Below are 23,076 nucleotides of genomic sequence, written 5' to 3'. Positions count from 1 at the left end.
TTCATCATATTGGGCATCAAGTCGGCTGAAACGAGTTAATAAAAAAAAAAACACAATGAACGAGAGAAATGTTGCTTGTTTGCCTAAACCTATGCAGTCAAATTATCATGTGTTGCCATATCATAGTCATTTCATGTACTACTGAAAGAGAAACAAGAAGAAGAAGAAGAAGAAGAACAACAACAACAACGACAACAACGTCATCATAAACAACAAAACCAAATCCTTTAGACCTTTCATCATATTGGGCATACAAAATAATAAAAGAAAAAAAATAATGATTGACTAAATCACTTCAAGGATTGCTAAAAATGAGACATGGAATGAACAGCTGGGCGGACATGTCATCCAAAAATTCAATGTTTTCGGCACCCTTTGGAGCAGACACACAATAATCACAACTGTGATTCAGAGGATACCCATGTTATTGTTTGCTTTAAAACCTAGGCCATCACAAAATACTGCATCATCACTTCGTGGACTTTGCATCCATTGTCAGTGAGAGATAAAATTGAAATCCTCATGGGTACGCATAATACCAGCATAAGGGGAGATTTTGCGACATGACTTCAACGAAAGGCGGAGGAAATGATGTTTGTGGTAACATGAATTATAGCAGGACACATATGAGTTTGTCTAGTATCTGAATCACATTTTTAGTAATGTCATTTCTAAGAATCTGCATCCATTATTGACTAGAAAAGATTTTGCATCATATCAATCAGGGAAAGAGATCAGAATAGACTTCAATGTCAGGTGACACATATTTAAGTGTTCACAAAAGCAATAGGGGTTTCTGGTTTGCCTAACAGATGAAATGATATGGTCATGTTGTTATTTTTCAAATTCTACATTCCCTGTCAAAAGAAACAAAAATACAAACAAACACACAGAAACACAGTCCCTGAAGATGTAATACTACATAAAGCAAAGAAAGAGACTACTGAGTATGATAATAATCAAAAGCAGTGCCTGTGATATAATTTGCCACGCTGAGAGCAATGTCCAAGACCATACATTCTCATGTACATGTAGTCTATCAATGCAATATTATGTTTGGATATTGGGGCTTGGATAGAAAACACACCAGTCCTCCTCTCAAAGCCATGCTGTAACAGAAAATCATCTTTGCTTCACTTAATGATGTATTACCTTTTCTCAACAAATGCCTACATTATTAGAACTTGAACATCAGCACTGGTTTTGGAATGCGAGTAAGAAATATTATCTTTTGTTTATCATGTATAATGCACACTTACACTACTCGTAAAGAAAAAACTTGGGATGGATTCCATATTTTGCAATGGCAAACTTTTACAACATAAACACTTGCTCAAATTGCTGTACTGGAGTGTTTTTCTACGCATATATACCGATAATCATGTAGGCCCTATATGTAAACCTTCATTTTTTTTCTTTTTTTAATTAGCAAGCACATTCTAGAGCAAGTTGGGCAGCCATGTAGACGTCAGCAGCAAAAATGGACTGTCTCAGAAAGCTACCATGCCACGAGGCAGGAAGAGAATGGTTGTAAACACTGCAATTCTAACCAAAATGACCATCATTTGCCATGAATTGATTCCCCATTCCCAATTTCCCTTGACAGAATGGTGTGATTAAACCCTAAATATTCTACACTTCCTACCTACACGTACCAGTGCCCCCATCCCTCCCCCCCCCCCCCCCCCCCGCCCTCCCCCCCCCCCTCCATCATCGGTAAAGCCCCATTTAAGTAAAATGAACTTGGAGCTGGCATAGGGCTTGGCTCTATCTAATCCAGGAGGAAGGAAACTCAATGACAGATTATTGACATGGTGAAAATGGTATCACTTAGCACTGTCCTGGCATGGACAATTGCGCAGCCATCCCTAAATGGATTTCTTAATTATGCCCAGCTCTGCGAGCATGCCAGCTTGCTGAAGAAAATAACAACACACAGACAGACAGAAACACACACACACACACACACACACACAACAGTAAAAACTGTCATTAAAAACCACCGATATCCGATGCACGATGAAAACTCATTCTGCCATAACCTCACCAAAAAAAAAAAATGAAAGTAGTGTTAGACCTTGTCACACAACTTTATCACTCTCAAACCCTGACACTTTAATTGAGAAAATGTGAGTTAATTACCGCAGAGGCCGAGTTTGTGGTGGCCGACAGAACTTTACACCTATCATAATCATCATCACAGTGATTTATTAGCAGCTTTAAGTGACATAAAACGAACGAGGAACATGTAATGGTGTCAACTTTGATGACATAACGTCACTTCACTCAAAATAGATGTCCTGTGGTTTTTCTGCAGGTTGACTGTTCAAAGATATTCATAATTGTATGACATAAAACGAGTATGATCTATACAGTGCTATCGTTAAAAAAGATGAATAAAAATTTTTTTAAAAATTGAAACATTTGCAGGACAAATATTTCAAGCTGGGTAAATTTTACAGGAATTCTCTTGGTATTGATTTAAGAGATCAGGGTGACTTTGCATAAAAGAATATACAAATTTGCATGTTATCATTTGGAAATGGAGCACAAAATGTGTGACAATTCCACATCGCTAATGTCATATTCACAAGTGTTCTACATTTCTAGTTTCCCATCACTCATGTCCTTCCCGGATATATATGTTCAATGCAGAAATGTTTCCAGTGCCATGTATCTGTATCAATACAACAGATTCTAGCAGTATGACACCAAAAATCAATATCTTTACAAATCACTAACAAATATAGCTAATTTTCTTGAGGAATGGACATGACTGATATCAGAATTCCAGTGCAAACATATCAACCTCTCACCTCAATATATGAATAATAATTTCAGGGGGGGAAAAAAGAATATGATTTTACACAGTAATAAATCTGCATAGTCCTATTATGAAATTTTAAAAAAAAAAAGATGATATGAAAATGTAGGACTTCAAACATTTTCACATCAAAATCAGGGAGAAACCAAAGAGCATTCAAGCATAACTAACTTTAATTCCATAACGTTAAATGCATGTCAATAGGCCAAAATGATATCAAATCAGGGGGGGTGTTTCACAAAGAACTTAAAAGTTAAGGCTACTTAAAATTATGGTATGCTGTTGGTTTCTCTTTTCGTTTTTATCTTAGGTTTTCAAAATTCACTTGAAATTGTTATAAAAATTTACAGAAAAAATCCTTTGTCCCTTATTACTACTTTATTTTGTTAATCAATGCTTGTGAGAAAAAAGAATCTCAAAAATGTTCATTGTTATATAAGAATTAGAATATTATAGAAGTCACACACAGCCTATCATAATTTTAAGTTGATCTTCAAATTTAAGATCGACTTATTGTAAAGTTCTTTGTGAAACACCCGCAGGGAGGCTTTTGAATTCTATTGTTAGGACATAATGAGAAATGTCAGCTTTCAGGGAGTCTCCTTGAGAATCAGGGAGACTTTGATGGCTCTGAAAATAATACAACAATTGACACCTTGTACCACAGCTATTAACTACAATGAAATATGACAAAAACGGGAAGGATGTCCACTATTGGTTTTGTTTCTGAATTTTCCCTGGCGCATTGCCACAAAAGTGTGTGGAGTGTCTTCCTTACCAAGTTTGACATCGCCATCGTCCGTCAGCAAGATGTTCGCTCCCTGCAAGAGAGAAAAAAAAGACAGAGAGAACATTTTAATGGTTACCACGAACTCGTCACAAGCCGACAGCATCGGCAAAGAGACTACAGGTGGTTCTGGCGTGCCTGACACTTTTGGGGGAACTCTAGGAATTTCTGGTTCACCACAAGGCACCAGTGATCAGTTTTCGATTGTGTAATGACAGACAGTCGTGGATTAAAGTTCAGACCCTATTCACACGTGAAATGAGCAAGCTCTGATTGGCCACAAAAAGCAATTTGTGACCTCATATACTTTCTCTTCAGATGCAGAGTGCTCAAGATATAAATATAAATATCTCTATTTTGAAGATCTCACAGGACATGAAGTTACAAAATACACTGAAGAATGGTCATGATTTCTTCGGCATTCATGACATTCTGTTCACTATTCTACTGACCTCTTACTTCTCCGTCATCATGTTTAGTCAAAACTTTCACTTTCTGGTAAAATCTATAGTACATGACCACTTCTCCTACTCAAAAGTGGGGATTTTCTGCCTGATTCCTTCCCAATTTTCCCATATATTTTTCTGCCATGCGGTGAAACAAAATCTTGAAAAAAGGACTCATCTCAGAAAACACAATATGCACACAAGTGATAATATCCTTGTGTGTAGTACACACACCTAGGCCAGAGCACATCTCCTCCAATCCCCCTCCCCCTGAGGAAAAAATGTGAAAGTGAAATGTACATCAAAGTGCATTATTCTGAAAAATCCTCTTATGCCTATAATCAAGAGCTTCAATGGGATTGAAAACATAATGTTCTTGTCACATTGCACTGTTAACATGACTGCAGGGCTGTCACAGGCCAGACCGTATGCTCGCAGAACATGGCGAATGAATTTTATCATGAATGCCAACCTTGTAAATGCCATTGCAGTATTCTAAAGGTTGAAAAGGCATCGTTTGGTGGAAAAAAAGTATCTTTGCTTTTAATGGAATAGACGTGTCATAATACATTTTTGCAATTTCAAACAGCAATTTTCATGAAATCTGCAGTATTTCTGGCAAAAAACAAGACAAGACAAGACAAAACAAAACAAAACAAAAAACCCCAAAATACCACACAAAAAAGCAACAACTGACATCCTTGTTTCATTCCTGCAGCATGCCGTGACGTAATCACTGTTGGCCGCACTTGCTTACCAGGGACCTGCGCTATAGATCGGGCACGAGAAGTTTTAGCTATGAGGCGTGTGCTCTCTGTTCTAGCCTAGTTGTCCAGATCTGCAGCAATTACTCCACGATTGGCCTAAAGTGGATTACATGCAGTTAATACCCGGTCCTTGCTGTCAACTATCTTGCCAATTTCAATACTGCACAGGATATCTATCCTTGGTAATGAAAACAGATACAGCTTAATCACGTTTTGGGTATGACAATTTGAATAATTCTGAGCGATCCCCTATCTTATTTCATCCATGCTGTGCTTCTGAGTATGAATGACAAAACATGAATTTCCTGCAATACATTGAATACATTCCAAGCATCTTTAGTCTCTTTTTTTTTACATCAAAGTTTACTTTTTTTTTTGTTAAACTCTATTTAGAATCTCCTTGTCCCCATCAAGATTTCATATCTCTATAATTTCCATCAATACTATGCATGAAACTACCAGAAAACATAAGACAATTCAAACAATCAGTCACTTAATCCTGTCTTATTTGGACTAATCCAAGGTATCGATGAGAAAATAGACATGCATTTCTTTTTCCCATTTTCTTAATGGGCAAAAATGTACCCAACATCACTCAACTTTTTTTTTCTTCTTTTTTTTTTTAAAAAGGGGAGAAAGGTAAACTACCTTCATCCACATGCATAAGAATAAAGTGAGACCTTGTAACTCCAAAATAAGAACAGCATTTTTTTTTTGTTTTCTTTTGTTTTCTTTTAGACAAATTTCACACTTGTAGACATGTTCGCATGGCTTCCAGCAGTGTTGACAGAATGTTGCGAGTGCAATTCATGCAGAGCCCGACAATGGGTCTGGGTCACGATTACAAATTTATTTCCACGAATCCTGCGCTTCCTCTTCCCTTCCACCAGTCAAATACAGACCACAATGCAAGGTCTGGTGATCAGTGTAAATACTTTCAGTCTTTCTACCCCTGCCGGCATATCCACATTGTCGCTTTCGAGTTTACAGTCACCCCTGTTTAAATGGAACCAGTCGGGAGTAAAGTCTTTGTTCCACTACAGAGGGTGGAAAAAAAGTAAAAAACTGAGTCATCCATATGCTATGCAAAGTTCAAAAAAATGGGCTCACATATCACATTTGCACCATGCAAACATTGGATTATAATCTACCTGTATAAAATGCATTCATTACAGACGATGTTTTTTTAATTGGTTTAAAGGCACATTGCATTTTGATAAATTTGCAAAAGCATATTTCAACAACCTTGAAATCGTAATATCCAATTACAATTTTTAGAAATGGGCTCAGCATGCCAAGGACTTCGTGGTATGATGTCAGGCAATAAAACCCTTTGCCTTTGTTGCATATTTCTTCATAATACATTTAGTTTTCATGTCTAGTGAAACACTTTTAAACAATTCATTGGTATGTTAGTGTTTATGTTTTTTGTATATAGTAGTAGTATGGTATTAATGAACTTATTGTAGTTAGTATGAATTTATGCTTCTTTTGTAAAGCACTTAGCAACTGTGGTATTAAGTGCTATACAAATGTAATCTATTATCATTATCATAGTGCCATGATATGTCCTGTTAAAGCGATATTCCCGTTCAGCCGAGTATACAGCCAAAGTTGGTGGTCACTGGGCCTGTTTGGACGGTTACTGGTTGAAACAGTGAAGGATAGACCATTGTCGATGACAATGTCGGAATGCTGGGTACAAATAGTGGTGAGGAAAAGTGTTGAACCGAAACCCTGATTTTTGTCATGCATTGCACCGTACTTGCAGCCATTTTTTTAAAATAACCCGGAAATATGCTGGCTGATCAGAATGAAGTCTATTATAGATAGTAAAAGGGAAAATTGTCTTGATGTGTGGAGTCTGTTCCGTACATACATTCTGCACCATGGCCATCCACTTTCATCTTGCTTTCACACTCTTTAATCACTTTATTTCATATCGATCACCCATGCTCTTGTAGTGGCCACTTCTGTAGCTTCAGAAGATACATCTCTTACCCATTTCTTTCTTCAGGTTGCATGTTATACAATCTCATATTCAAGTACTCTCATGAATGCCAATAATGTGGTAATTACTTCATGTCTATTGTCCCCGGCCAATCCATGTGGCAGGCTTTTCCTTCCTCTTTCAATTCTTTTCTCTTCACTTGACACTGTATCAAAATTGAAGGTAAAAAGTAACCATATTTTACACAATCATGTAAATTGGTTTAGGTGCATTTCGTCCCAGAGAGCACAGTTCAACCCATACTGCTTTAATAGGGGAAATGAGTGGGCCTGTCCCTAAGACATGACATGCAGTCATAGTGATGTGTACAAATATGACCAATACTATAAAACTTGTGCGTTTAAAAAAAAAAAATATATATATATATATATATATTTTATTATGTACACCTGGATATGGACTGTCAGTACTACAGTATGGCAATGGTACAACAATGATAAAGAAGACAACAGATTGGTGATACAAAGAACTATTAACCATAACAGGAAATAGGATACTGAGCTATTAAACACAAAATACTAGGAGTAGAATCTTCACTGAGAAGGATTTCATAAAAATTATCTTCTCATATAACCTATTTTCATGGTTATATTTCAGTTAGTAACAGATCATGATTAAATTCACAAATAAAACAAGTTCCTTTCCATGTTGTAAAATGCTTTAAAAACTTCCTGGCATTCACTTTTGATTAGTAATTATCTTTGAATAATTAGAGTCCTAAGCCGTTATCAATCCATCCATCATGTCAAAATGGGTAACTATGTTACAAACACTTGGCTTCCATAAAAACTTCCTGTACGTGATGACTGCGACATGTGAACATGGAAAGAAAAACAATTGAATCTTTGAAGCAAGGCTAATGCGAGACACATCTTGGGCGCTGCATTCTCAAAACACTTGCGCTGTCACAGATGCACGCTTACAATGTGACCTCACTGACAGTCACACAACCTGCAGTGTTCACTATGGGGGAACCTAGTATACTGTAAAAGAGTTATCATGCTGTATTGCATCATGATAGGCAGGGAGAGTTTGAACATCGCCATTGCATAAAAGTAAGAGCACTGTTTCTTGAGCCACCTAATTTGTTATTAGTCAATATTGTGTACACGGTGTAATTACACTGTGAGATGATGTGACCATATGCACTGCCTTTCTTCTAGTCTGTGGTACATGCTGTAGTCAACACAGAAGATCACAAGTTTGACAGAACCATATTACAGTGTCCAACCATATACACAGTGTCAAACCATACACAGTGTCAAACCATTATACACAGTGTTAAACCATACACAGTGTCAAACCATAATACACAGTGTTAAACCATACACAGTGTCAAACCATTATACACAGTGTTAAACCTGACACTGTAGCCACAAAGGCTATCAAGATATATGACTGCATGACTTCTAACTTGTGTGTTGAGTCAGACCAGTTTGATTTTCACGTGTTAACGAATGGATTTGTACATTATTGACAATAGAGAAGCAGCCCTAGCTCGTGGTAAAAGTGTCAACGTTTTGGATACGTATGGCTTCTTATATTATGTTTGCTCTGCCAATGTGATTTCAACAGTCAAACAAATCCACAGCTTGGATAAAGGCAGATAAACCCGCTGTGAACACAGTCGGATGAAGTTTCACTCTAATTTCCTTGATCAACGCAGTGTAAAGTCTCTTTTCCGCCCGGGCCTGCATCAAGATCCTCCATTTGCAGACGAACAAATATCTGCATTGTTTACTCGTCTTTTGCACTGGTATTCAGGTCACCAGACTCGACCCCTTGTCGGATTCTAGTACGGTCGGGGGATGGACTGCCATGCCTGCACGCCAATATCACGGAGACTTACACCACACCGTGTGCTATGCGTAATACATGGACTGTGAGATCGGCCATCACTAGCAGATAGATGGGTCCATCAGTGTATGTTGTGGTATCAGTCTTCACCTCCGCCATGGAGGTTATGTCCTTGTCGGCATTGGTTTGTCTGTCTGTTTGTTTGTCTGCATTTGCAAAATAACTAAAAAAGTTATAAACAGATTTGCACTAATTCTTTTGGTGATAACTTCGTAACCACACAACGAACAGATGATTAAAGAGGATTAAATAAGAAAGGGGAGGGGAAAACAGGACCTTACGAAGGAAATTTCTTCAACTTGCCTGAGTGGGTATTGTAGCAAGCACCCATTATTTTGTACAGTTTGACAATCAGAGAGTCTCAATTGCCCAAGGCAAATGGGTGTAAAGTGGGTTGGGGGGGGGGGGGGGGGGGGAGATTATGGTCATACATGTATCAAGTAAAACCTAAGTACGCAAGTAGATTCAGTGATCATGAATGGTACAATCATACATGAACACTTTAACCCATTGAGAACGAACTGATTTTGCTAAAACACGTTTCCCATAATAGACACCTGCCTGAGTATACTCGGGACTCGTCTTCACCAGGTTAATAAGTAGCAAGATGCTCTTGGTTTCTGGTAGCCCTGTAGAGGACTGATATTGCTAATTCCTTTTTGTTTGAATTTGTCTAGTGCATGTGCAGTATACGCTCAGAATGGAATGCCAATACTAAGTGGACTGTCTATCACTGAGAGTGGCAAAGGGATAAGTTGAGCGAGTAAGTGTGCATTAGGGTACATGAATAAAACACAAAATCTCCATCCTGCATCAGACCTGAAATAGCTTGTAGTGTGCGTACATCGCATGCTTTCCCACCCTCCCTGACGAAAATGAAAGGGAAAATGTCAAGGGGAGTGACATCACTTCCACTGTCGCAGAAATTGATCTCTTTTCACCGAAGCCTACCTCTCCTCCCCCCTACTATTCCTCCTGTAAATTAAAGACCTAGTCTGCTTGATGACAGTAGGGACATTTACACCGCCACCGAAAAACCATGTTTTTGTTTTTGTTTTTTCATTCCAGTTGCAAAACAGCTACCTGTACGTGGGCGAAAAAATAGAATAAAAAACCCTCCTCAGAATGTGAAGGTTTGTTTTTTTTTTTTAAACCTGGCAGTTTGATCTTTTCTTCTTTTTTTTGCTAGTGTAAATTCTTGCTTATTCTGGTTTTTAGTCACATGATATCAACCCTCAGGGTGCAGGGGATCTCACTGCCCGTCTGACGACACCTCTGATCTCTGTGTAAAACTCACACAGATCAGTGGTTTCCACTCAAGACAGTGCTCAGCAAGTTGGGTGTGTGCAGGGTCCTGAACCAAACAAGGCAAGTGCCAAATTGTGTCTCGCCCTTTCGCGTAGAGGAAATTAATGTTTTTCTAACTCCTGGAAGTTCATTGACCCACCTATGACCTTTGACCTTGTGGTGATCTTCAACTCCCCAAGGGACATTTACCATCGAAGTTTGGTCACAAATGGACAAAGGGATCAAAAGTTATGAGCCATAATCGAAACGTGCCGTAAAATTTAACATTGGGCCCTAAAAGTTCGTTGACCCATGTCTGTGACCTTTGACCTTGTGGTGACCTTCAACTCCCCAAGGAACATCTACCATTGAAGTTTGGTCACAAACGGACATAGGGATCAAAAGTTATGAGTCATAATCAAAACGTGCCGTAAAAACTTAACATTGGGCCCAAAGTTCATTGACCTCTTGCCTGTGACCTTTGACCTTGAGGGGGCCTACATGTTTGGTTAAATGTGTAACTTTGTATAACCACTCTTCCCTCAAAGTTTGATTGAAATTGAAGTCCTCAGTAGAGAGTTATTCAAGTTTTTGTAGCGTCATGGACGGACGACAGACGGACAGAAGCCGCAGGCGGATCCCTTAGTCTCCCCACACCTCCGGTGGGCTCGACAAAAACCTGAACATTCTGGTTTTTCCAATGGATGCACATTTCCTACAAAAAAACTTGACAAGATTCTAGCTTTTCTGGAAGTATAAATGGTTATTTGAAACCATCATTTTTTCCCCCCATTCTGTTTTAGTTTGTTTTTGTTTTATTTGCAACGTAAATGCTCTGAGTGCTGGTTACTGAGGGCCCCCGCCAGGTCATCCTTGAACAGGGCATGCACATGTGACAGATCAGTAAACAGATACATTTCAAAGGTATCGAGTAAACCTCAGCAGCATCGAAACAGTGTTGGAGTGTGACTGTCAATCATAAGAGGTCTGGTTATGACTTTTGAATACAATGATGCATCCTTCTGGAGAACTTGTTTTGGCATTCAACACTGATGATGCTGCCGACTGTCTCGAGATGTGACGGTTTAAGGCACACTGGCAAATCCATCTGCATCATTTTTTAAACAGAATACTGTAAAAGTGGTTTCTTTCGCGTACAGAAACTTTCGCGGTTTCCATCGGTGCCGACTTTTTCGCGTGTGTTTAAATTCGCGGTCGGTAATGATAGCGTTGTAACAACCGACGAGTTCAAAACATTTTCGCGTGATGTTAAATTCGCGGTTCAACCTCAAAGCGTGAAAAGCGCGAAAATAAAACCACCGCGAAAGAAACCACTTTTACAGTAACTATTGAAACAGAAAAAAAAAACTCTTGGACTGAGACTACGTGCCCTTTAAGCCCAGCAAAGCCAGTAGTAAGATGCAACGTACGTGAGCAGTAAAACTAAAAAGGCAGGTAGCCATTTCTGGACAGCATGACTTGGGCTGAGTCAGCTTGATGAGGTGCAGGAGGCACACGACCCGCCGCATCCAGCAGTGGACGAAACGCTAAAACACTCCACGACATTCACATTACCAGTTCCATCTCATTTCACCAGCCACCCATCTTGATTCCACCTTGGTAAAATACTTCTCCCCTCCCCACCCCCCCCCCCCCCCAAAAAAAAAGGAAACAAAAGTTGATACTTGTCTCATGTGTTAGCCATACAACCATCCATCCAACAATATTGATTGTTTTGAATGAGGCTTTGCATGATAGTTTCAGCGCACAGATTTGGTGATATTCAGCTTGCCTTTGTGTATAAAAATTGTTTAAGTAGCCTTATTATGCATCAGATTACAAAATGAACATAGCAGTTGCAGACACATGTATGCAATCAGGACAAAAAAAAATGGCAGTCATTCATAGGCGCAAGGAGGAAAAAAATTAGATATGCCTTAGAGCCTGATATGATCAAGTTATCACATTTTTCAGTTTAGCACGATCTACACTTTATTTTCCTAACGTTGCAAACAATTTCTATCCTTAATGCTTGTCACTTCCTTGGCTAATCATAGTGAAATACTTTTTCAGATTGATGATTTATTCACAACTTGTGAATAATTTTAATAGCCATCAAGTGTAGGCAATAACTCCTTACATCAAAACCCTGATAGTGAATCATACTGTAATCTTGACAAAGCCGTTGAATACGTTCTTCCACCAAGCATGTGGTGCAACCATTGTAACATTCTAAACCAGGCGCAATCAAAACCAATTTGTACAATCTCGGATTAGACCATGCAAGAGAATGGCGGTACAGAAACGCACTCATGATCGGATGATGTGACAACTGCTCTTTTGTGTAGGCATCTCATGAGTTGACTTGACAGCCGAGACCGAAGGCATAACAGTTTCACGATGCAAACTTGAGTGTGTCAAAGACGAGCTTTGCTTTCACTGCTCACCTACTAGTCAATGAACTAACCTTGGGATAGTTTATCCTTGAACCAGAATGCAAGTTGGGGTTGATGTCATCGTTAGTCACCAGAGGGCCATGAGGGGAAAAAAAGAAGCACGCGCACACACACACACACACACATACACACAAAATACCCTACACACTTGACACACTGTGTTTCATTCTTCCCATAAGACACATGTGGCCCCATCAAACTGCGCTTACACATTGCAAGGTGCTTGATAAATGCGTTTTACATGGTTCCTCAAACATTTCACCACACATGAGCGCCGTGGAGTTTGGTGAACACTGATCACTGCAGACGTGTGTAATGTACACAGCACTAGACAAAGCTACATACAATGTATATGATATCTACTTGTACCATAAACCCAGCAGACTCTGGCAATCGAAGGGGAATGCTTGGATACGCCCTGCAGAAGAATCTACAGTGCATGAACGCAGTGAAAACTCACCAGATTGGGGAAGCTGGCGGTAACATTGGACAAATATCTAGTGCTATGATCTCCCTGTGAATATCAATTGTAAGTGATCAATCGTGGCTGTCAATACAGTTGTATGCCTTTTCCAGAGACACAGAACTCTGATGGCACCTGCCATCAAATACTAGTACTACTTAACTCAGTTGTTTGAAAAGTGAAATATTATCTATTTCATGCTGTAAAAGCATAAATTGCTACCCTTCATCTGGGAATGTCATATTCTCACATATATTCAACCAAATAGAGCACATTGACTTATTGACACCAATTCTATACAAAACATATTCTGCTTGTTGTTGTTGTTGTTGTTGTTGTTGTTGTTGTGTGTGTGTGTGTGTGTGTGTGTGTGTGTGTGTGTGTGTGTGAGGAAAAGGAAACAAATTATACAAGCTATAGAAGCGAAACAACCAAGATATACCAACGTATACACTTGTAGTTGATGTCCAGGAAAATAGCATAGCTGCATTCAAAACATGTAAAGTTGGTATCATTTCCATTCATCTGTAAAAATATTCTACTTGCAGTGACCTTAAGATTTTAATTAAATTTCTGAAGTTCTCCTTTGAAGCCCAAAGTATAATTTTGTACATCACAACAATATTACACTGTGAAGTCTACCTCGATAAATCAATGTTACACTTCCTACCCAGCCATGACCCTAAAGTTACATGAGAAAGATTCATGTGCCAGGCAGGAATAAGTATGCCATTTTGAGATTAGCATCAGCGACATATTGAAAAACTCAAAATAAAGCACTGCATTCAAAAAACATATACTGAATAACAATATTTTCTTCAAAACAGTATGAAAGCTTCAAATATTTTCATGCATGTTGTGTTTTCAAAAATAACTTCTCAATTCATGTGGCTTTGCATGCTAACTCAGCCACTTAATTCTACACTATATCATACATTTAATCAATGGTTTGCTGTAATTCACCCAGGCACACACATGCATCAAATTTGCCATGTTCCTGGCTTGGTAAAAGTCATGTTAGCACTCCTACCTAGCTTCTGAATGCGTGGGTGGGCGGGTGTCAGAGAGGGGGAAAGCACTGACCTTTTAGACCCCTCCCTCTCCTCTCCCCCTTCCCATCAACTGTTCACTCCTTCACAACTTCCTAATACCCACACACCCTAGTCCCAACCATTGGCAGTCCCGTGTTGACACTACGGCCTGTGTGACAATTTGCATGGTGTTAGTGCAGTACGTGGTTGATCTGTCCTCTGCTACTGTTTTTAATTTCTTTCGATGTCTGTTTTTTCTTCTCAAACAGAGAATATGGCAATGTTTCACGTCACAAACAATGAGCTTTGTTAAGCACAGATCAACACAGAGAAAACACAGACAACCTAAGTTGTAAACAGATTGCATAAAAACACAGTTCAACTTTCTGGAGAATTGTGTTTTCATGTAAGTTTGTGTGTGTGTGTGTGTGTGTGTGTGTGTGTGTGTGTGTGTGTGTGTGTGTTTGTTTGCATGTAATTTGTGTTCATAATGCAGTTCAACTGCAGTCAAAACAACTCGTATAAATGCTGTTTTGCCTCATTGCTACCATAGTAATCACATCCATGAAAACATGTTTATTAGATTGCAAAAATGCTTAGGTAACCGCCCCTATCTTAGTCGTCATAAATAGTCTCCTTCCACTAAAATATTGTTATTGAGCATTTTGAAATAATGACAATTAAAATTTCAGTAATGTTACCTAAAATACCCATCCTCAACTACTAATTGAACATTGTCATTTGCATTTGCCTGTGCAGCTCCCAAACTCTGGAATGATCTACCATTAGAAGTCCGGAAATCCCGAACAGTAGCAGTCTTTAAATCACGACTCAAAAACACATCTTTTCATTTAACTGTTCGTTATCATCAAGCACATCAGAAGCTTTTGCAGCGCAGAAGAATAGATGTCTATAGGTTTTGCGCTTTATAAATTGATATATATTATTATAATTATTCTTTTCAACTCCTCCCTCCCCCCCCCCCTTATACAAATATCACATACTTACATCATGACAAAAAAAAAAGAGCAAAATATGCAAACAATAATGTCTAGCCAATTTGACTCTAGGTCCATACGTCATGATGTGAAAACAAATCTAGATGAGCAGGGTGATAACAATCAACAATATTATGTTATGTGGGGGGGGGGGGGATAGGGTGACTTGCAATTTTAAGGCAAATTCAGTCAATGAGCTGGATCACTAATTGTTGGTCCCATGTAGCAATGTCCACCCAGATACACAGCATGCAGCACACATACCACACCCATCCAGCATTCCCATAAATGGACTATCAAGAATACTACATGCAAGCCTTGTCTTCTATCACAGATCTACAGACACACAAATTAAGTGCTAAACATAGAATTAATGATACTGATTGACTCTTCCAGGTTGGCAGACTGGCATACGAATGTTGCTCGTTAGGCTAGCATTTCCCAAATTTTTACCAAAAAGAAAAAAGCAATCAGAGACCTTGACCAACTTGATAACAAGCTGACTCTCTATTTCAGGAAGCTCCACCACGATAATTCCCTTTCTCTTTTCCACAAAGGTGCAGCAACTTTACACCTTTCAACCTCATTGCTCAACTCAACCTCCTAACATTCATTCATACATGTATTCATATTTTTTTTTTCAATCTCTAACAGAAACATACAAATCTAAAGTTTTACAGAAAAAAAGGTAGATGTACCAGTACTAACATTAGATTTTACATGTATAATAAACAACATTTATCAATGTCATTGGTAAGGAAGGTAAAAAAAAATCTATAAGTATGTGTAAAAATGCTGGAAATGGGAAGGAATATTAAAGAAGCAATGTTTGTAGGGGGCAGTAGGGGGCATTCCCCCAAAACTAATAATAAAAATTACAAAATTTATACACCAAATTACCAATATGCGGAATTACAAAACGTAATTACATCAACTGCCACACTAGTGGCATTTAATCAAACATGCCGTATGTTGTTCTGTCTATCGTGTCATCCGCATGCAAATTTTCAAGGGCAAAATGGACCGAACCTCATTCCCCTCTGAAAGAAAGTGCAGTTGACGGACATATGGTGCAATTTCTTCATAGGACTACATAAGTTGTATACAGTTGCCCATGGAGAGTCGGAAGGGTACAAGCCAAGACAGATATGTGTGCTCCAAGAATGTACTCAATGCATGCGTGGGAGCTCTGCAAAAGAGGTGTGAGCTTTTTGCGCCACATGCACTGCCTTATCTTCCGCCTACCCTCAAAACAGCTGTCTCTGTGCAGCAATAGCCAGTCGATTTTAAGGCCAAAAATCGTCCTGATTTGTTATTAGGTCACATCCTGCTTACACACTCCGAGAAAATGTACCCATGATGTGTCTCCTATATCATAAGCTGACAGTGAAGGTTTCCCATACCTGAGTATATTACACTTTTTTGTTCCAATGTTTTGAAACCATGAGCATGGGTGACTTAAATGCATGATGAGAATTCATTAGAGAGATCAGCAGTGTTAGGCTGGTTTTAGTCGCATACAATGTGCATCTCACTTCCCCAAGCTTCTTGTCTGTTTGTGTATAGACCCATGGATGTCTTTTTATTTACACCTCGGTGACCTGCAGTATATAAACAGTATGTGTATACTGTTCATTTATGTTGACCTAGGCAATACATACAAAACATTAATGTTGACTAGCACAGTACTGGATTTAAAAAAACCCCAAAAACAAGACATAACAAAACCTATTTAATTCATCACTTCCTATCCCATAACACTTTGACTCAAATTTATCTAAAACTGCCACTTGGAGCATTGTAGAGGAATCAAGAAGTCAGACATAACAATTATGGCAATCAAAAATCAATCCAAAATGTCTCTACTTTCAGTCAGTATAATATATTAATCAATCTTGATGTTCCCATTTTACTGCAACATACAAAAAAAAAAATAGATTAAAAGCATATTTTACCATATGCAGATGAATCAAAAACCCAGCATTAGTGCTTTGAAATAGTTCTAAAATGTGAGTTAGGGATAGAAACAACCACTGTAAAAATTTGAATCAATATAATTGATGTTAAGCATTGTTAAATGCACAAAATATGAACAATAGTTATAACAAAAATGTTTCCAGACTAAAAATTGCGAAATTTTTAATATGGCAGGATGTTTTGATACAACAGACCTACACATATGCATCAAATGTGATATCTTAAACATTTTATAAATCACTGCTCCCAAAGGTAAACAGGACCTTTAACCTCTATGCAGAGTTCTGCTGCGGTAATGCTAACATTAGCAACACTGTCAAAATCCTTATACAGACACAATAAAGTGAAAGCAGTGATTAATTACTTTGAACATTTATAAAAAGATAAGAGATGGAAGAGAAAGAAAGAGGGAAAAACAAGAAGTGAGAGAGGGAGAGAGAATGCATAAAGTCCACATTGTAAAACAATCGGGTGATACGATGCTATCCCTACATCAGTGTATATTGTACAGCGGTCAGGTGTCCGGGGTTATTACCTTACTCCATACAAACTAATTTTGTACTCAACGTAGTGTGCACAGGTACCCACTGATCCACTTATTCGCATCAACGCATCCATTACGTGTTTCCATCCACCACGTAGCAAACTGACTCACACGCACTCATGAAATTGACCCTCACCGTGAACTGGCGAACTGGTGAACGTCACGGGCAAACGGGCTGTCGGCGTCAGTATCAAACTCACACTGCTAGCGACATTCCACCCATTTCTGTGGCAACATGCCAATTTGTGTCCCACAATGTTTTCTTCTGGACTTGCCGCCATCATTATAAAGTGAGTGGGCGCATAGACAAGAAGACATTCACATACAACTGTGCAAGTTCAACAAAAATGACAAGAACATTATCCCGAACCCAACTGCTCATGCCATTAACATTTATTAATTTTATTGACACACATTAATCACTCATGAGTCCCAGTGTTTTGGAGATGAAATATGATCTGAATGTTTATTGCTGTTGTTGTTGTTGTTGCCATTGTCAGTGCTTGTATTCATCACTAACTTTGACCTTGAACGATAAGAAACTGTTAGTCATGAACACCCATGGCCCAGTTTTGAGTATTCATGTTTAGACAATATGCAAAAAGGATAGAAACAACAGTGTAAGATATTTTATCTCAATGATCAAATCTAAAAATTAAACTTGACTTTGCACCAATGAATCAATTGAATACTTGTCAATCCACTGCACTAACATTACAACTGTCTCAAACACGAACGATGATTCACTTATCGATCTATTTTCTTTTTGTGAATTGCTTTATAGCACCCAATACTCATCACCACCCCCCCCCCCCCTTATACGGAAGATTCCCTAGAATCATAAATCTATTAATGGCTGTTAATTCAGATCTTGACTTCAAAGGGGTTTACATACCTACTGATTTATGACGGCAAGGATATCATCAGATTCAAGGAAAGGCCCATTCACATACAGGAGTTATTGGGCTAAATCTTGGATCGTGTCACCAAAAAAAAATAAATAAATAACAATTTTACTCTCTGAAATTCACACTTGGCTGCACGTGAAGCACTTTTATCTCTGTACAGCATGGAGCATGAACTCGAGCACCCTTAACTGGGCTTTGAAGCAGCAAGTTGAACCACAGGTGGAAAAAAAAAAATCTGTTTTGCTTTTTTGTGTCATCACTCACAGTGTGCAATGTAAATTACTGCTTGGGATTTAAAAAAATGATAAATCAAGATGGACTGATTTTTTTTTTTTTGCATAATGATGCATATTGCAATAGTTTGTGATTGCACAAGGATTGTTGTTGTTTTTTTCTTCATGAAATTGCAAAAATTGACATTTGAAAACTGATTTATGAGGTGTATGCGAATAGGCTTTGGACAACATTATTACTTCAGTAAAATGCTGAATTGATTTTTATGATGTCTCCATTCTGTAATAAGATTTCTGCAGTGGGTGTTCTTGGTTCTATTTTCTAAATATTTATATTGTAGATTATGTAACATTGTAACTACTGATGGAGAAGCCCTACATAATAGTTAGGTTTCTTTCTATGTAATCTACAATATCTGTACTATCCCAACTGAAGCAAAATTTACACAAAATTTACACCACAAATTATAAACATATCAATATGATTTCAACAAACTCCAAATGTAGTAAACATACACTGTATTCCACACTGACCTCGGCAACATCTTGCATGAGCATTTCGTCACCACCACAAACTTTACTTTAATATGCATGCGCCCAGCCAGCTACTACTACACATAGGCCAATTAATACATACACAATGCAAGACAGCCCTAAGTAAGTTCTTGTAAGCTCTACCCCCTTGATTATGTGCACAGGCCAGTAATTAAAGCGGCCTCGATCAACCTATAGAATCTGTCCTCGATGGCAGAGCACTCCGCGCTTGGCAGATGTCACAGCGCAAGCTGCTTTTCTGTCTGCAAATCTGGTCTTCGAGCTAAATCACTTAGTCTCATCCGTCAGACCGACTTGAATAGCACACGTTACCCAGAAGATAACATTATTAGCTTAAAACAAGTAGTGCACTCATTTCTAATATAATGTCAGGCTGTCTACACTTGTGCAATCTCTATTTCATATATAAATTGTTTATATAAGGATTGAGCATTGATTTGGGATGTAAATTTTTATTTGAGAGCCAATACTGTTTGTGCAGCACCAAAAATTAGTCTAGGGCAAGAGCATTTATGCGATGAGGCTTACTTGGAAAGGAGGGTCACGACCTGTAGATATTGGGCTCATGTTTTATCGTAGTCATATTTTGTCTCCCTCAATCACAATACATTTGCAAGTGTGTCTGTTTCCCTGAGAGTGCATACCAAAGGACTAATAAAATGTCAACTTAGATCTGAAGGACTTTATTGCTGATGTTCACTGAAGTGAAAGGCACAATGATGTTTCACTGAAGTGAAAGACATAATACAGGGCTCGACACTAACAGTGGCCCCGCGGCCCAGGGCCACCCAAAATGAAAGTGGGGCCACCAAATTTCAAAAAAGTTCAAATTTGGCGGCCCGCCTCGGGCCACCAAAATTTTTGAAAAGTAGGGGCCCATGTCAATAAATTCGTAACTTTTTGTGTCGGAAATGCATAAATGCATGCAGTGAGTGTGTGACTCGTTAAAAAAAAAAACAGGACTTAAATGTTTTTTATTGTTTTTTTTCGGGCCACCAAATTTTTCTCTTGGGCCACCAAAAATTTGAAATTGATGATTTTGGTGGCCCCATCGGGCCACCAAAAAAATATAGTTTACATGTTGATGGCATACCTGCCAACTTTGAAGTCCAACATATATGAAGAAATGACAGTCTGATCGTTAAAAAAAAAAAGAATATGTGTGATCCATATAAACTTTCATCAAACTCTAATATTTTACTTTTGATGGATGTTCATAACCATAGAAACACAAGGCTGATCAGAGCTCCTTATCACAAGACACAAATGTTCCTACTATAAGGTATGAACAGTTGGCAGGTACAAGTATTAATCACTGGTATCACGGATCTAATACATACAATTACTGTTACATTAGTGCACTGTGCTGCTTCTTCCTCAATAATCTAAAATGATTTTGAATAATCATCGGTAGTTCTTGCTGGATAATGTGGGCTCAAGAGCATGATTTTTTTCTTCCCCTTTATCACATTAGCTGTGATGGTCCATAAATGAGGTTTGAATTGCACAGGTTACATAATTATTACCTCCTCATCTACAAACCGAATACTATACGTACGAACAATGGGTAAATGCACAGTATATTCATTGCTTGAATGTGGTGCGAGCCTCTGATGCTCTGCATTTCTTATGACATCATTAAATTGTGGCCGTTGTCAGAGACCGAGATCTTGATTTTCTTTCCTCACCAAAATTCTGCATGATAAATAAACACAGGTGCAGAAAGAAATTTTGCCCAAAAGAATCCAGTTATGAAGCGGTGTTTACTTGGAAACAAAGGTCAGACCTCTTGGCATTTGGCTGGTGGGATTTTTTTTTTTCTCCCCCTCTATCTTTACGGCAATAGATGCACCTGTTCTCTGGTGTGTGCACTGAAGGACTGAATTTTGCCAACTGTAAATATTGTATGAAGATGCAGTTAATATTTGCCCTGGAAATTTGTTCTACAATTTCATGTGAGCATTTTCTCTATTTTACTGTAACTATTGCTGTACATATACCCCTGTAGGCTTGAAACTGATGCCTTCTGCCAAGACAATTACATTCTACAAAACAACCTCCAATTTTTGCTGGTAAAAGAAATAAACAAAACAAAATGCACAGAAGAACCTGAAACCTAACACCGACCTACGTAGTAGACCAAGGGCACGGAATGGTTATAGTAACCATGAACTTCCAATCCTCTTCCTTATTCCGATTGCATGCCACAGTAGTTTCTATACATCCCCGGACGGGCTGCCGATTGGGAACATTCTGCACATACCCCACGAGGGCCTTCTCCAGAATTTTCAAGAATTTGATCCGGACGCACAAGTTCCTCACCCTGCCAACCAACCGAACGTCTCACCGCATTCTAATTTATTCTTTTCTGACAAGAGCATCATCTCTTGCTGTATAGGATTGGAGGCTAGCGTGGGAGAGTTGGGATTTGCAGTCATCTCATACAACATATTCCTTTTTTACAAGCACGAACAGTTGGATCAGGATAGGTGATTTTCCTGGTACAGTGTATCGCATCACAATTTGCTATGATGCATTTTTCATACCACTGCTACACAAACTATCTTATGTGCAGCAGTTTTCTCCCATAGTAGCGTACAGGACACCATTTGAAATGCTATTCATCACCTGAAATTGCTAATCATATTCCATTTTTGTGGTTTTGGTCTCGTATGTGCTAAAATTTCCACACTGTGAAAATTTCCACTTTTGCAGTGCTCACATAACAGAAATGGTCTATTGTACATGTATTCATCCACAGGTAATTATTCTCCAACTCGAATATGATGAGCAATTTTAGGTGATGAACAGCATTTCAAATGGTGTCCTGTACGCTATATACATGGGAGAAAACTGAGCACTGCACATATGTTCTTAAGTGCTCTTTAAAATGTGGAGGCAATCTCCAAGATGAATATAGCTCACATTACATTCCCATATGTCATTACTTACAGATGTATTATGCCTGAAAGATACAGTCAGAACGGAATAACTGCAAATTGACAATGTGCTTTCATTCCTTTAAAGAGCAAAAGGTTAAGTATTGGATATAAGAAAGGATATATCAAAATTAATGCGTGCACACTATTGCTACACCCCATGCCATCCACATGGTTAAATTTGTGGAATTTGAGCGAGATTGAAAGGGCTTGCTAATCAGCTCTGTATGTCTTACGTCTGTCTTTGTAGAAGTGTCTACGCTTAAACACTCACACACCATCTCCATGCACAATTTTGAATAGTCCCACACTTGCATTTCATAAACTCCAATACCATAAACAATCTCTTTCTGCATGAGACAGTAGAATATCAATGAAAGCAACTCTCTTTATACTTTCTGCCATGAAGAATCCCCAAGTGTCATACATAAGATATTTAATTTTTTCCAAGTAGCACAAATTGAGAGTACTAATATCATTGGTTGAGAACCAGAAGGGCACTATCAGCTTCTAAGATTTGAGAGTGAATAAAAATGAAACAATCAATTCTCATAAAATATAAAGTTTATTCAATCAAAAGTGGGCAGATTTGTAAGCACTGTTCCAAGTATCAGGTAAAATAGCACCCTTGTGCTTTTGATTTTCAACATTTTACTGAAAATGAAATAATTTAAGATTGCCACTACAATGTAGAAGAGATCAAGCTCTACAATGTGATACCAATAATTCAATACCCCCCCCCCCAAAAAAAAAAAAACCAAACAAAAACAAACAAAAACAATTGCGATAACGACATTCTGGTTCTCAGCAGACAATATGGAAATGAAGTACACTGACAAAATGAAGATATTTGTTGCTTTCTTTACCTTGATGTCTCGATGCATCTTGCCCAGAGAGTGCATGTAGGCAAGTCCTGTCAGGGTTTGCTGGCACACATACGCAATCTGTTTCTCTTCGAGCGGACCAGTCACTGTTTACACAGAGAGAAATAAA

At 38.4% G+C, this 23,076-nt stretch overlaps 1 protein-coding gene across 1 annotated transcript in view; it reads right to left on the bottom strand.

Annotated features, from left to right (window-relative positions):
• The window catches only part of LOC139728998 (mitogen-activated protein kinase kinase kinase kinase 3-like), a 164,588-nt gene that overhangs the window by 93,495 nt on the left and 48,017 nt on the right, over positions 1-23,076 (bottom strand). Inside the window, exons 4-5 of the mRNA XM_071639925.1 lie at positions 22,950-23,053; positions 3,603-3,645 (exon numbers count right to left, since the gene is read on the bottom strand). Of these exons, the coding sequence (XP_071496026.1) occupies positions 3,603-3,645; positions 22,950-23,053 (147 nt within the window). The remainder of the gene's footprint in view (positions 1-3,602; positions 3,646-22,949; positions 23,054-23,076) is intronic.

Source organism: Diadema antillarum, unplaced genomic scaffold, assembly GCF_040938485.1.
Source record: "Diadema antillarum isolate AM-2024a unplaced genomic scaffold, OU_Dant_1.0 seq00000209_RagTag, whole genome shotgun sequence".
NCBI lineage: Eukaryota > Metazoa > Echinodermata > Echinoidea > Diadematoida > Diadematidae > Diadema > Diadema antillarum.
This window is presented reverse-complemented; position numbering and strand designations above follow the sequence as displayed.